The sequence below is a fragment of the Topomyia yanbarensis genome, chromosome 2, assembly GCF_030247195.1.
Source record: "Topomyia yanbarensis strain Yona2022 chromosome 2, ASM3024719v1, whole genome shotgun sequence".
In the NCBI taxonomy this organism is placed as follows: Eukaryota; Metazoa; Arthropoda; class Insecta; order Diptera; family Culicidae; genus Topomyia; species Topomyia yanbarensis.
Window position 1 is genome coordinate 302944188 of NC_080671.1, and position 15219 is coordinate 302959406.

Here is a 15219-nt window from a genome sequence, read left to right on the forward strand (position 1 = left end):
CATATTCTGATGCAGATTAGTACCGTGAGTTAATATCTCAGTCTTTTTTTCAATTTTTAGACCCGAAACTATTGAAAAAACATTTTTTAGTTTGTTTTATTGTAGGATAATACATCCAAACGCATGCGACATGCACAACTCTATAGGTTGCCTTATCAGATCTATCATAGTTTGCAGATGAAACTTGGGATGGCAGCCCGGATAGAATTTTACAATAGCATTTACCCTACAAACAGTCATAAAACAATAAATATTATAGTTATTACTGTTTCAACATTGTTCCATGCCAAGCTCTCACAGTAGATTTACAATAAAATTTCATGTAACAATATATTTCACTGTTCAGCAAAAAACTGATACAGTGCATTCACATTAAATTTTATTGTTTTAGAGGAAAAAATGTATGGAGAAAAATTGATTTTTTTAATGTTAAGATACATAACCACCCCCTTTTTTCACTGTAAAAGTCTATTTTACATTGAAATTTACTGTAAAAACGTTAAAGTTTATTGTTTTTGTATTGTAGCATAACACTAAAACTTACTGTAAATTATTGTAAAATTACTGTACTGTAACCGTGAAAATCATGGTTTTGTTACTGTACATTTCTATTCGGGAGGCTGCTAGCGGATTACAAAAGTACCAGATCATGCTGTGTGGGGTGATGTCCCGGTTAACAATGAGGCGAACGAGATATTTGCAGATACGTCATTTAGTAGGACAACTGTCAGTTTGTCGGTTGAATTTAATACATATGAAAAACTAACGCAATTTTTCCAAATTAAAGATCCCTATTGTTCAGAAAACATACCGCTATATTTGATCGAGAGAAATTTGCAAAATGTCAATTTGTTCCGTTTTGATAGCCCCTAATAGGCCAAAAAATAACGTAAATATTGGAAATGTTCACAAATCGTCACGTAACTTTTACAAAAATGAGTTTTCTGGTTACAGATAACCCAATTCGCCCAAACTTTACTTAAGCGGGACTCATGCAGCTTCAACATCAATGTCATCAATAAAGTTTCAAGGTTACGAGAGATTTTTCTTTTCGTCTTCAACAGTTTATATATTTTTGTACTAATATACAAAGTTAGCAGTAAAATGGAAGATTTCGTGACATTTGAACAAACAATATAAGCAGTAAAAGTAAAACTTAAAAGGAAATGCATTGAAAGCTGTTGAAATTTATGAAATGCAACCCTTTGATATTTTTAATGCTACCTAAGGATCTCGAGAATATGAAAAAAGGATTACAGTTTGTTTTATGTCATTACTTTTTGTTTTGATTTTTCAAAGCTCTTGGGTGGGGAAACTTGACCAAAAAAACGTTCATAGAAAATTTTTTATAACTTTTGAAAAATTCAATTGAAAACGTTTTTAGAGATTTATACAGGTTTAGTTGAAAACCTGGTCAAGTCTTCCCATGTTCAACCTACTATTTATCTATATGTTTGAACGAGAGATATACATTTATGTGTTGGTAGGGGTTTCTTAAAGTCAGTTTTTTGACGGTTTCTCCTTACAATAAACTTATAAACTTAGGTTAAATCATGCCTAAACTAGAACTTATAGCTGTGTTAAAACGTTGTTGTTTATAAACATCATGGGCAGGACGAGGTTGAATATATTTTTAGTTGTGACTGAGGTCGCATATACGATGATGGCACCACTGACGTATGCGTAAGTATACGGGGAAAACAGCTAGTAGGGAATTGTTTACGACAATTTGCAAATGAGTGTTTGGTATGTGTATAAAAGGTGGAGCTAGTCTTCTAACTAAATTGGAGATCGATAATGTTTGGGGATTTTCCTGATACTTTTATGTCTGCTTGTCTGTGAAAACATCTTGCAAAGTATGTTTAAATACACTCTAAAATGTTTACACAAACTTTCCATCCTTATTCCTAATATTAAAATTAAAGAAAAAAATAACCTTCAGGAAAAAAAATTGTTTATATGTTGAATAACAAACCAAATATTTGTAAAAAAGGTAGCTCGCAGATAAGCGCAACTTTTATTATTTACAAAAAAAAAATCATGCGCGAAATAGTTTTCGACGAAAAGATTCATTTCTATAACTTTAAATGTTAAAAAAATCAAATCATGAAAAATAACATATTCAGTCAAAACAAAAAATGTGTATTAATAGTCACTAAATAATACAAGCAAAAATATTCGAAGAAACTAAAAATTTGGCTGTAAATCAGAAATGGAATGACCCATATATAAATGATTTCCATTCCAAATAGCAGACAAAAATCTCATCACGAGTATATGCTTTATTCTGGGATTCGCTGTATGGCGACGCTGATCGCTGTGCTCTTTCTGGGCGTTATCATATCACAGGAATAGCATAAGGGTTTGTGCATTGGGCTGGAGTCCCACGTTCGAAACCTACCTCTGGGGGATTTTCTTTCACACAATTGTTTTCGCTTATATCACCATTTCGATGTTTTCCCCGTTGGATGCACCAAAAAATTTTTTGATTCGGAGTTCAGCGATTTTCTGTAGGGCGATTTTTTTATTTTCACCCTATTAGGAAGGTTATAACAATTTTTCGTTAATTACTCGACCCACAGTCGATGGGAAGTGTTTGAATTTGTATTAATGTCTTCCTATATGAAAGTAGGTAAAACAAGTACCTTAAGACTAAATTACAAATTCTACTCATCCATTGATGCATTGCTCGTAAATTGCACGTAAACCATGATCTGAGATCATATTTCGTCAGTATAGTAACTATACTAATCAAATTTCATATAGAAAGATGTTTTAAATGGTTGTGAGAAAGAAGCCCAAAACAGTCATTTCAAGATGAACACCTGACATGGGAAAGATCGACATGTTGGTAAAGCTGGACCAAGGACAAGGGAAAAGAAATATTTTTATCATTCCCTACCCTACCCTTTCCGTTATATCCAACATGATACCAATTTTAAAACAAGTTCCTGCATCCTGCATAAGTAACCAACGTTTCAGTTTTTTCACCAATCAAGTGTTACATACCAAAGGCCATAAGTTCCGAAATCAACGATTTTCAGGTTTTATGCGTTATTTTCTATTACCAAACCATTATATCTATTAGCGCTCTCGACAATAATATTCAGAAAGCTGATGTTTTAAGAAGGCTTCTGTTTATTTCACCTGCCAAGGGTTGAATAACTAGTTCATTATATGATATTCAACGATTCAGTCTGTAATTGTGATTTTCTGTTGCCAAAATATTGAACCCATCAGCGCGTGCTTCCAAAAGAAAATTATAATGCTAAATACTTAAAATGGGTCTGGATATGTCTAGAGTATAAATAAAAATAAATGCTTATTATTAATTTGTAATTTATTAAACTACGGTACAATGATGACCAGTTTTCATCAGCCCCTTCTGTGTTTGTAGACAGTCAGGACATATTTTATCATTCTGTATATTTGTACATTTGCTATAATTTTAGCGGTTTGTGAGAAACACAGTCTTCGTCTTTCAGCAGTGTCCATTACAACCTACTATTTATGTATATCTATTCTATGGCATTTGGTATGTTATATATATATATATATATATATATATATATATATATATATATATATATATATATATATATATATATATATATATATATATATATATATATATATATATATATATATATATATATATATATATATATATATATATATATATATATATATATATATATATATATATATATATATATATATATATATATATATATATATATATATATATATATATATATATATATATATATATATATATATATATATATATATATATATATATATATGAACAAAGATTTCAGTTTCCGTTATAACAAATGGCTTCGAATGTGTATGGTAGAGGAATTGCGTTAAAATAGGCTCAACACATGATTACAATCAAAACGTTTTATTGAGCCTGTACCGGTGGATGTTCTATGAGCAACAAAGAAGAGAGCGTGCGTTGCTATAATCTCCCGTGATTGGAGCCTTTAAAATTGCTCGACCATTGAGGAGCAGTCAAAACACGCGGTTTTAACCGACTCTCTTGCTCCCGTTTGATACTCAACTGTCCTTGTTGTACCTATACCATTACTTGCTCGAGAAAGCAAAAATAATAACACACACTATTGCACCATTCAGCATCCGTGAAATATCCGCGGACGTGATGTGGTATGATAAAAAAGACCTGTTTGGCGGAAGGATAAACAGACGTTCAACGAGAGAATGGATGAGAGCCATTTAGCGAGAACTGGTGACAGTGAAAAATGTTCTCTCGATTTGGCACATCCACCCAAGCTTTGGCCTCTGCTGCTGCTTGGCAGGATCTAAGCATCCTTTTTAAGTTCTCTGTGTACGTACGTATACCAACGACAGACTGGTCCATCTGCTGAGAGCACAGAGTATTGATCTGGAAAGCTTTCGGGGAACGTCGTCATGAATTTTCCTACCAAGTGATAGGACAGTGGAGGAAAAATTCAACTCCTCTGTGTCCTAAATCGTCCATTGCATTTTACTAGATTAAACTTAATCGGGTCCGGGTCGCGGTCTACATTTAGTGCAGGTGAAAATCGCGTTCGAGGTGTGCTGAAATCGTGTTCGAAATAGTTCCTCCGAGTGGTGATTCCCGTCGGCGGCAGCATTTTAAAAAAATACTTCTACTGAAATCGAGTGTTAGAAAATAGGTTGAAAAGTCGCCCCAATAATTGGTTGGTCTACTCCCTTGTGAAAATGAAAATGTGCTCCAGATGAAATTGTGAATGTCGTGTACCGCGAAAACATGGTTCTGGTCGTGGGTGTTTTCCTCTTCAGCTATTTTCTCAAATGTCAAAGAGTGTGAAATCTGTGCAATGAAATTGATATCTCAGATTTTGTGATAAGCATTTGAAGCGGCGATTTAAGTTTTACATATATCGAAATATATAATATTTTTGCTTCAGTTCCGTAGGTATAGCGATGATCTATTCTTGGTGTGTTATATTATTGTACAGGGGAGTGAAAGTGTTCATATAGAAAAAAGAAAATAAATCAATAGGAAATTTAGACCTATGAGGTGAAACGAGGACTGGAATTACCTTACGTTCATCGTCGTAAGGATGCAACAAAGGACGACTCTGGCAGGTCCGCAGACCTCGTCGTCTTCAGGAAAGGTTAGTATGAGCGACCCTTTTCTGTTACATGATTTGATCATACGCATAAACAGTCACATTTCTATAATAAAATAAAAAAAATCATCGAAACTGATTGCATCGAACGTAGTCATTTACTAGTGACATTTATAGTGCAACCCCTAAACTGTAAAAATCGCACATTGTACACAAAATGAGAATTCTGAAATGGTGTTGTTATGCATATTTAAAAAGTTTCGAAATAAGCATTTGGTAAAAATGTTAACACAAAGAACATACGTCCATTTATATTTGTATGACAGGTGGAAAAATATCTATATGCTGAAAAATAGCTCGGTATGAGCTGACAGGTGCATTACTGAGTTTGATCGAATTGACAGCTGATCAGATAGACTGTTCAAATGGCTAACATAGTCATACCTTTAGTTTTGAATGTACTGGTACGGCGGTTAGGTTTGTGATGATTTTTCATTAAAATGTGCAAACAAATACTGAACACATTTTTTCGAACGTGGCAGGCTGTTTTTCCCTTAGATTACGGAAGAGGACTCTCATATACTGTGGAAAAATATATTTTAATCATAATTTAAAGAACTAAATTATTTATTTATAGGGTAAAGTGCCTATTTTCGCCCTGTTTCTATTATCACCCTGCCAATTTGATGCCGTTGGTTAGAACAGCGTCTGCCATCTTTGTTCACCGCATTAGCTCAAATTGCAGTGCGATAATTGTGACATTCGATTCGAGTTTTCTTAGCGTTCAAACAGAAGTATTTCACCATTCTCAGGCCATTTGTTTATTATATCTTTTTTAGTAACAAAGCACCACTTATAAGTATTCCATCGATTGCAGACCGAGTAATTAATAAAATAGTGCAGCAACCTACCGAACAGGGCCAACATATACACTTTTACCTAACTTCGTTTCTAACACTATTTGGAAAGTGGCGAATAATAGGAATAGCAAAAATTATCGTTTAGCCCAAGGTGTTTATAGTTCTAAGATGATTCAACTTTAGCAGTAGCTATGTGAGAAGTAAGGTTGCCAGAACAAAATGAACAGCGATCAGCTTTATTTACATACTGAAATCCACGCAAACATAAATCGAGTTGGAAAATGGCAGGCCGGTTTGTTTGTGGTTTATGGTTGGTTTATGAGGGTCGTAGCAGAGATGATTGTATAGAGATGCGCGAAGACTGAAGTCAAAAGTTCCAATTGAACCCAAAACAACGGTTCCAAACGAGCAATGTAAACAAATATGGCGGATTTAGGAAGTAGCTTGTGGAGAGTATTGAGATTGAAATAAAATGACATCGTGTTCAATCAGCACACAGTGACCATACGACACAGCTGTTGATGCAAACACAAATGCCGATCAAATAAAACACGCTGACAGGCAATTAGTGAGGGAAAAAACTGATTTTCAAAGTCGAAAAAAGCTAAGTGTAGAAGTTTACCGTGATTTAACTTTTTGTCGGTTCCGGCAGCATAAAGTACAAAGTTACATTACGCTCGTCCAGAACATGCCGCAGACTCCTGACTCCTTGGGTAGCAGACAAAAGGTTAAGTCGCCGGGAAACTCTAACTTTGCTCATATGACCCTACTCCACACTTTTCTAAACTTTCTTTCTTCAATTCCTTGCTCTCCTTTGAGTACTATGGCTCTTAATATTGAAAAATATTTCACTCCTTCTAATTAAATGTCGTTAAAACACGAAAAACAATAAAATGCATGCAATTATGTTTACATACGAAGAGTGTAAACTTTATATGCATACACACTGAATAACTTTTATGACACAAATAAAGTACGATAAATTCAAACATATTTAAACATCACAAAGCCATCGATTTTCTAGCCCCTCATTTTATATAACTGGTAGATGCAAAGTCTGAACATTATAAACTTATCGACTAGTTTCCTTCTATTATCGTGATATTCATTATAAATATTAATTTAAATGCCATCAACAATTGTGCGATAATATTTCTATTACTCATCAACTGTATTTCCGATATATCCTCTCTAGTGCAACGAATACGTTGCATGATTGAGTATTTTGCGAAATATTTCTCAAAAGATATTCGTCAAGCATTCAATAAAACAACAACTCACTTGCTGTTTACACAAACCTTCTGGTTGCCAAAACTAGCAGACAAAATAACTTGGTTTCCTGTGCAGTCAAATTCACTGTTTGTCCGCGTGTCTTTATATTCAAAAAATCTTTGGGTCGTAGTATTGAGAATAAAAACTTCTTGGTTTAACCTCTTCTGATCTTCATGGAGCTGAAAACACAAATTCCGCGTAGTAAAAGCTTTGTTTCGTTCAAGTTAGCTGGTGATTGAAATGAGTCGTATTAAGGGGACCAAGCAATATTTGAGATTTTTTGTGGAAAAATGAAAAGACATACGATCTTCTGCTTTTGATTTTTTATTCGTTATTTCCCGATAATTGAATTTTTTCCAAAATTCAAAATGCCGGCTTCAAAATGGCGGATCTCGTCGGCTTCTGCACGCAAAACATCGTCCTACTTCGTCAAACGCAGGGCCTCACGTAGTTAACTGAAATGAGAAATTGATATAATTTATTAAAATAAATTTAAATAAATCTATTTAATATAACTCTCTGAGCTCTCGATCGAAGCAGTTCGTTTTCTGGTGCCGTTCATAAAGTGAATAAGAATATATATTGTCAGTGATGGTCAACCTTTGTTCGCCGGTGCCCAGGCTGGTGAAGTGAATACCAGAATAGCCGGACACGCCGCTATATATGCTAAGTATTTTTTTCCTTTAATTTCCCTTTCTCCGATCGGTCTGTACTTCTTGCCTTTCCCCTGAATATAAATTTCATCTCTCGTTTACACCACGTGCTATCCTCGTGCCTAAATGGCCGAGGGCGAAGTAACATTGGATGGGAATGATATTCCCGTGGATTTACCGGATAAACCCGAAATTACTCGCACCTCTGATTCCTTCAGTCCTCCTCGCATTAAAACATACCCACCCAGTTCAAATGGACCCTGGGTGGTCTATTTCCGGCCCATCACGAAATCGCTTAATATTTTAGAGATCTGACGGGAGCTGACTGCTAACTACCCGGCCGTAGCTCAGATAACACGTGTTAGAGCTAATAAGATACGCATATTAGTGAATGACCTCGACCAGGCAAACCAGATTGCTCGCAGCGAGCGTTTAACAAAGCAATTTAAGGCGTATGTACCTTGTATGGCAGTGGAGATCGATGCGGTCGTCACCGAACCGGGTTTGAAGTGCGAAGGCGTGTTGAAGTACGGAGTTGGTTGCTTTAAGGACCCCTCACTTCAACATGTGAAGATTCTGGAATGCAAGCAATTGTATTCAGCAAAAACCGAGAATAATAAGACAATTTATTCATTGTCAGACTCGCTGCGGGTGACTTGCTCCGGGTCTTCCCTCCCCAACTAGGTCCTCCTGGATAAGGTTCGTCTACCTGTTCGCCTGTTTGTACCGCGGATAATGAACTGCAGCAATTGCAAGCAGCTGGACCACACAGCCACCTATTGTGGCAATAAGAAAAGGTGCGGCAAATGCCAAGGAGAGCATGAGGATGACGCTTGCGGTAGAGAAACTGAAAAGTGTATTTGCTGCGGGGTCCTTCGCATGCTCTTAAATCATGCCCTGCGTACAAACAGCGCGGGGATAAAATAAAGCGCTCCCTTGAGGAACGCTCGAAGCGCTCTTATGCAGAAATTCTTAAGAATGCTTCGCCATCTGTCTCTTCCGAAAATTCCTTTGCTCTTTTAGCTGGTGTTGAGCAAGAATCTGACGACCCACAAGATGGAACATATTTGGTTAACCCAGGGGAATCCAGGACGTAGAGAAATCTAGCCTCCCCTAGAAATGATGCACTAAAGCCGAAGCAATTCGCTTGGACTTGGAAATTTTAATTCTAACAAGGAGTATCCACCACTTCCAGGGACTCCAAAAACCCCAAGTGTCCCCTTTTTTCTAACAGATACTCAGTCCAGTAACGGACTAATAAAATTTTCTGACATAGTGGACTTAATTTTCACAGCTTTCAATGTTACTATCAACAGTACGCATCGTTAGAAAGGCGAATGATGAGTCTAATGAAAGCCAAAAAACGCAGTTATTGGCGCCGGTTCGTCGACGGATTAACGAGAGAAACATCGATGAGCACTCTTTGGAAAACAGCGCGACGTATGCGTAACCGAAACAGTACCAACGAGAACGTGGAAATTCAAACCGTTGGATATTCGCCTTCGCCAAGAAGATCTGTCTTGACTCTGTCATGGTACAGAAAACGTACCGCGCCGCGTCTCCTCACAATACCGCGTACGAAACACCGTTTTCGATGGTGGAGTTCTCACTTGCTCTCTTGTCATGCAACAATAACGTCCCAGGGTTAGACAGAATCAAATTCAATTTGCTGAAGAATCTACCTGACACTGCAAAAAGGCGCTTGTTGAATTTATTTAACAAGTTTCTTGAGGGTAACATTGTCCCTCATGACTGGAGGCAAGTGAAGGTCATCGCCATCCAAAAACCAGAAAAAACCAGCCTCCGACCATAGATTAATCTTTAGACATTCAGTATTAGAAGGATGGACTTGTTACGTTAATAAATACCTGTGAAGACATTAATGACCGACATTTAGCCAATTTCGCGTTAATTCACATTTTAAATTTGAATAATATTTTTACCTGGTAAATTTGTTTCTCTGGTAGAACAATATTACCACAAACAAATCAATATCACTGATGTACTAACTATCCGGAAACTTGCTTTTCATTTAAAAGAGACAAGTTTTTAATTGTTCTTCCTAAGGGTCCAGAACTTTTTTGTTTTAGCAAAATAAATACCTATGTTTATATAATATGTATGCTTTTACTCATTTGTACGACGATCTGAAAAACTAACATTTTTTAACTTTTATTGGTTTTATTATTTTTTAATTGGTATCAGAAAATAAATTTTCAGTTTATGGTGTATTTGTATTGTGTTCGTTGAATACAATTACATAGTTATGTTTACGTACCTTTTGTTTGATATTTAAATTTAGAGAACTTTTTTCACAAACGAGCATCCCTTTGATCGAGAAGTCATTTTTTATGTATGTCGACAGTTTTTGCAAGTACAGTTTTTTTAGTACATATGTTATAAGAACGTTGGCCTAGTATCTGCTTCCTACTTCCTAATATATGCTTCCTACTTCAATTGTAAGTGAGATAAATCTATCTTTGTGAATTAACCTTCCGAAATTAGTTGAAATTTTGAATACTCTTTGGATTTGCGATCAATACATTAAAATATTATTATTTTTTTAACTTGAAAATACTACTATATAAAAAAACGTTACAATTTTTCCCATCTATCGAGTTGTGAAAAGACAGATGCGTTTTTGGGCTAACTTAGGGTCATAAACCTGTTATTATAACTTTTTATAAAATCTTCAAATCCGCGAAACAATACTATTTTGTTTATATTTTATATTATTAGAGTTTTTTACTTGGAATTCTTTTCCGACCATTTTCTTATTCAAAATTATATCATTTTTGGATTTCTCAGACTATTTGACCATTCTTTGATGTATTTAGATCCTTTGTTTCGTCGATCAATCATATCGAAGTACTTGATAAAGTGAGCTTTAAAATTTCAACATTCCCATATTTCCTATAATAGAATTGCTACTTTGAACAAATATACAATTCCTAAAAACAGATAACACCCTGCTGCTTCCAAACATTTTCTCGTTGACTACAAAACAGAGCATGAAATGATTTTGCGGAAAATCTTATTTTTTACTAATTTGTGGAACACTGATTTGAGTCTTTCGATCGTGATTAAACTCGTAACTTTCAACGAAACTAAAAACGAGAACAAATCTAATTGAGATAAAATTGTTTGAAGAATCCATAGAACAATAATTATCATCGCGAAACTGGCTAAATGGTGTCTTCGAAGGTTTTTATTAACTTTACAAATCAGTTCCTCTGACAGTGTGTGCTCACTGATTAAACCTCCTAAAAGGGAGATATCTGTTTTGAGCTACAAATTGAAAAATTACCTGAAAAAAATCATCGTCCAAATGTTAAAAAAAATAAATGTTCTAGATCCCCCGATAGAACATTTCATAGTTATGCTCAGATGAAGAGGAGCATCTAAGCTTTCGATTAGTGAGAAGTTTAGCGATACTGATTTTTTGTTTAAATATTTTCTACCGGAGACACCGTGGCTTTCTTGTGGAGCTGCAGTTTGTTATTATGCGTTATTATTGTTTAAACTGTTAATATGCGCATATTTCTTATTTCATAAAATGTTGTTTGGCATGCAATCGAGAGCATTTAATGCATCGAAGTGATCTCAGCGTTAGTGCTATAATCAATATTTCCCGGAAAATCATAAATGAAATATGTAAACTTTAGACAACAAACAGCACCAGTTGAAAGTCGAAACAAAGGTTAGAATATTTGCATAAACATTTATATCTCAAATTCTCAACATTCTACAAACACTCGAAGATACAGTAAAGTTCAGCGTAAACCTGTATGCTTTGTGTTAAATTCGTTAAAATTGATATAACCATCAGGACTCAGTATATATTTGCTTGATTGGCACGTCCCCTATGTTGCCATGTCATCTCATCACTTTCTTGATGGAAAGGGAAAGCAACGTGAAAGAAAAACACAGGAGAATAGAAAATAACAGCACAATACAATCACAATACAAAACGGTAAACAGCCTGGATTATTCACATTCGAATGAATAATTAAACCTACTGATAAAGCCTATAGTTCTTCACCACACTGGGTTAGAAACGATAACATATCCTGGATTTTCCTGTTCCCCGGACAAAGCTTCGTCTATGTATGGAAAACCAAAAATCGAGTACATAATTGCATTATTGCATGGCACATATTAAATGATACAACGTTACACAATCGGTGTCATAAAACTCGCCCGGAAAATATTCAGCACGCTAATTAGTAGCATGTGATAATGTTTTTTGCATTGATGAATGTGATGAGTTTTTTGCAATGCTCAATCAGGCCCTGACTAAAATACTGCAATTTCAAAGTATCGGTTTCCCCACTACTTGGGTTCTGATTTCCCTGGCAGACCCTTTTGACAGGGCGGCCTAGATGCTTCTGCTGGAATTTCGGATTTCTCTATACAAACAAAAAGAGATGACAAAAAATATAAACTTTTCCAACTTTTATTCCACTGCCTCCTCTGACACCAGTCGAACTGCTGCTGCTGCCGGTTTCCTTCCGGCTGGGACAAGAACGGCCGGGTTTTGCTATACGAAGGACAGGGCGAGATGTCTTCCTCTTCCGGACTGGTTTTACGAATGATAGGTGTCTAGGAATTGCTGGGGAAGCGAGCGACTCCTTGTCAATTAGTTTACCGTTACCGGCGACCCAACACCACAGCTGTTCCCGAACCATGGGTCAGCACTTTCACGGAAGTGTTGTTTGGTGCCCTCACACGCGGGCACCACAACTAGGTGTCCTACACCACAACTTTTTAACGCCTGGGGAACAAAACTCGACGTCGTTCTTTTTTCGTGGAACGTAACTTTCTGCGCCTTCCTCACAGCCAAAAACAAATCGTTAAACCGCCTCGCCTCATAACTATCACCTTCGATGCGCTGCACACTTATTGTAGCAAGATGAGACCGCCGGCCTACCTACGCCATATGTTATTTATACACAAATGTCAAAAGAAATTACTACACCTATCTGCACAAACGCTAAAATGAACGAAAATTTACAACTAAATGTGAACGGTACATAACAGCGGTGAGCGTAATTTCGCCAAAACAAATACACTCTACGGAGAGAGCAAACATAAATTGGTATATTTCCACCCAGTGCAAAATTGCTACCCTAACGGGCTACAAATTGTTCTTGGAAAAATGCAACAAATTCTTCGAATCTTGTGCTGATCAGATAATCGACGATAGTAAAATTGGTTCTTGACCAACGAAGTCAGTTGCAGCGTTTGCTCTGGCCAATTACTCCGTCTATTCATTTCTAGTAACACCCGAATGACCAGGTACCCATAAAATGTAGCGATTTCTAATTTCAATCTCGAATCTGCCGAACTAAGTGCGTTTATGGCAGCGACACTGTCAGAGATTAACTAAATTATTTTACCGCAAATTTCATAAAGTACCGTAAAACGGGGTATCTTTGAGCACCGGGGTAAGTTTGATCAAATGAGACTTTTTTCAGTAACGTGCGATAAGATGATTCCCTTTAACAAAATCATCGGCACAAAAAACAAACCATATTTTCAACATGTTCAGCATCTATCAGTAACGAATATTTCGTCTTTTCATGTACTATTTATGAACACAAATTCAAATTGAAAATGATTCAACTCTCATGCATCATTTCAATCTGTTCGAACAATACCTTGTATATGAATAAAATCAGTCAACTTCAACTAAACTGATATTTTTTTTAGAAACCGTAAATATTTTTGGCCAATAATTCATTTAAAAAATTCGAGATTTTAGTTGTTATCTATTTCATTTGGAATATTTTCCTAAAAAGTTCGATAAAAGCCAACTGTATCCTCCAGGCAATTTTGTTCTCGTTCGAGACGTCACAATATCGGGCCATGAAATTGCCTGCAGATATGTAATTTACACAAAATTTCAAACATTATCTCTCATTTCGATAAACTTATTCTGTTGATCAAAGATACCCCAAAAGCGCCAAATGAAAATTTACAACAAAGTAATTGGAGGTGGGTGTAGCGTAGTTGGTAAATCGATTGCCTTGTACGCAGCGCACCTGGGTTCGAGTCGCGACCCCGCACATAGGCTTAGAAATTTTTCATACGAGATTTTTCTAATCCGAAGAGGCGAATGACCTTAAGGTTAAAACCTCTATAATCGAAATAAAAAACAAAAAAATAAAAACAAAGTAATATTATTTTTATAGTAAAACAATAAAATACCCAACTATTTGAACATTTTTAATCTATGATTACCAGTACTTGTTTTAAAAAATGCAAGCAATTGCATCTACTTGAAGTGAAGATAGTTATTCGAAAAACTTTGGAAAAAGTTATCAGTTTTCCCCCGTTTTACGGTACTACTTGTACGCCTCACAGACTCGTGGAGCTTTGTATTTGAAAGACGGTACAGTATGTACCGAGCGAACGGGATTGGTCTAATTTCATTTCACGACAATAGACACAAGCATCGACTCGGCCCTCCAACAAAGAACGGCTAGAGTAACAAACTACCGATTCTTAAAGTAGTCATTCTATATAGTTAGGCGGCCATTTCTCGTGAGAAAAAAATTTCACATTGAAGGTTTTAAAAAGAAAACTAGATGTGAGTGTAAAGTCGCTGGGAGCAACTATACAGTCATTCTAAGTTATCAATCTTGTATGGCTAGTTGCACGATCTATTGTGTTAGTGTTTGGAGGCCCAGTAACTTTAAGACATTATGCACAAGTAACTTGTTTCAGAAACACAGACAGTGGTTTTGTGTTCAAGAGATCAGCAGAAGGTGTAGTCATGAACGCACCAGTCATCGCCAGTGGTGCTATTTCTGCTTGAATTTAACGCCTTCTTCATTCACTTACTTCCAAACTGAAGTTTCACGCAGAATCGAATGCTTCAGTGCAGAAGAAACATAAACTCATTGACTAACTAAAGCATTCTTGTGATCAAATTCTAGGTAGAAAGCTTCATCTTTTACATTTGCGATCATAAGTGAACCACGTAGTCTAAGTCTGGTGCATTTTTGTGCGAAAATTCCCTCAGAGCCAGCACAGAAAAAAAATGTTCGCTATTGAAACCGAAAATATCTGAATGAATACACTGAACGAATGAATGGAGAGGCAAACAAACGAAAAAATCCATTCAGCGTGGAGAGCATGAATTGAATTTCGTTCCTCTTTCAAACTCACTCGGGTTTGCCAATTTTCTGAGCTCAGATCATCGCCATCAGGACCATCCTCTGAAGATGGTTTATCTTTGACCAAATTGGCGATTCAACGTTGAAAATGTTCACAGACTGCGCTAGAAGTAAAGTGTTGCTGATTTAATTTTGTTCTGCCATAGTGCAT

At 36.0% G+C, this 15219-nt stretch overlaps 1 protein-coding gene and 1 long non-coding RNA gene across 8 annotated transcripts in view; one reads left to right on the plus strand and one right to left on the minus strand.

The window, feature by feature from the left end:
* Window positions 1-4378: 4378 nt before the first annotated feature.
* LOC131683409 (protein PALS1) overlaps window positions 4379-15219 on the plus strand; it is a 141280-nt gene continuing 130439 nt past the window's right edge. The window contains exons 1-2 of one of the 7 annotated variants that reach the window (XM_058965376.1): window positions 4379-4706; window positions 4938-5147. In XM_058965376.1, coding sequence (XP_058821359.1) covers window positions 5094-5147 — 54 coding nt within the window. In that variant the 5' untranslated portion in view covers window positions 4379-4706; window positions 4938-5093. Of the gene's footprint in view, window positions 5148-15219 lie in introns of all 7 variants that reach the window. The other 6 variants (XM_058965377.1, XM_058965375.1, XM_058965378.1 and 3 more) reach the window with 6 other exon arrangements.
* The window catches only part of LOC131683411 (uncharacterized), a 148551-nt gene continuing 140936 nt past the window's right edge, over window positions 7605-15219 (minus strand). Inside the window, exon 3 of the long non-coding RNA XR_009304521.1 lies at window positions 7605-7689. This is a non-coding gene — a long non-coding RNA (uncharacterized LOC131683411). The remainder of the gene's footprint in view (window positions 7690-15219) is intronic.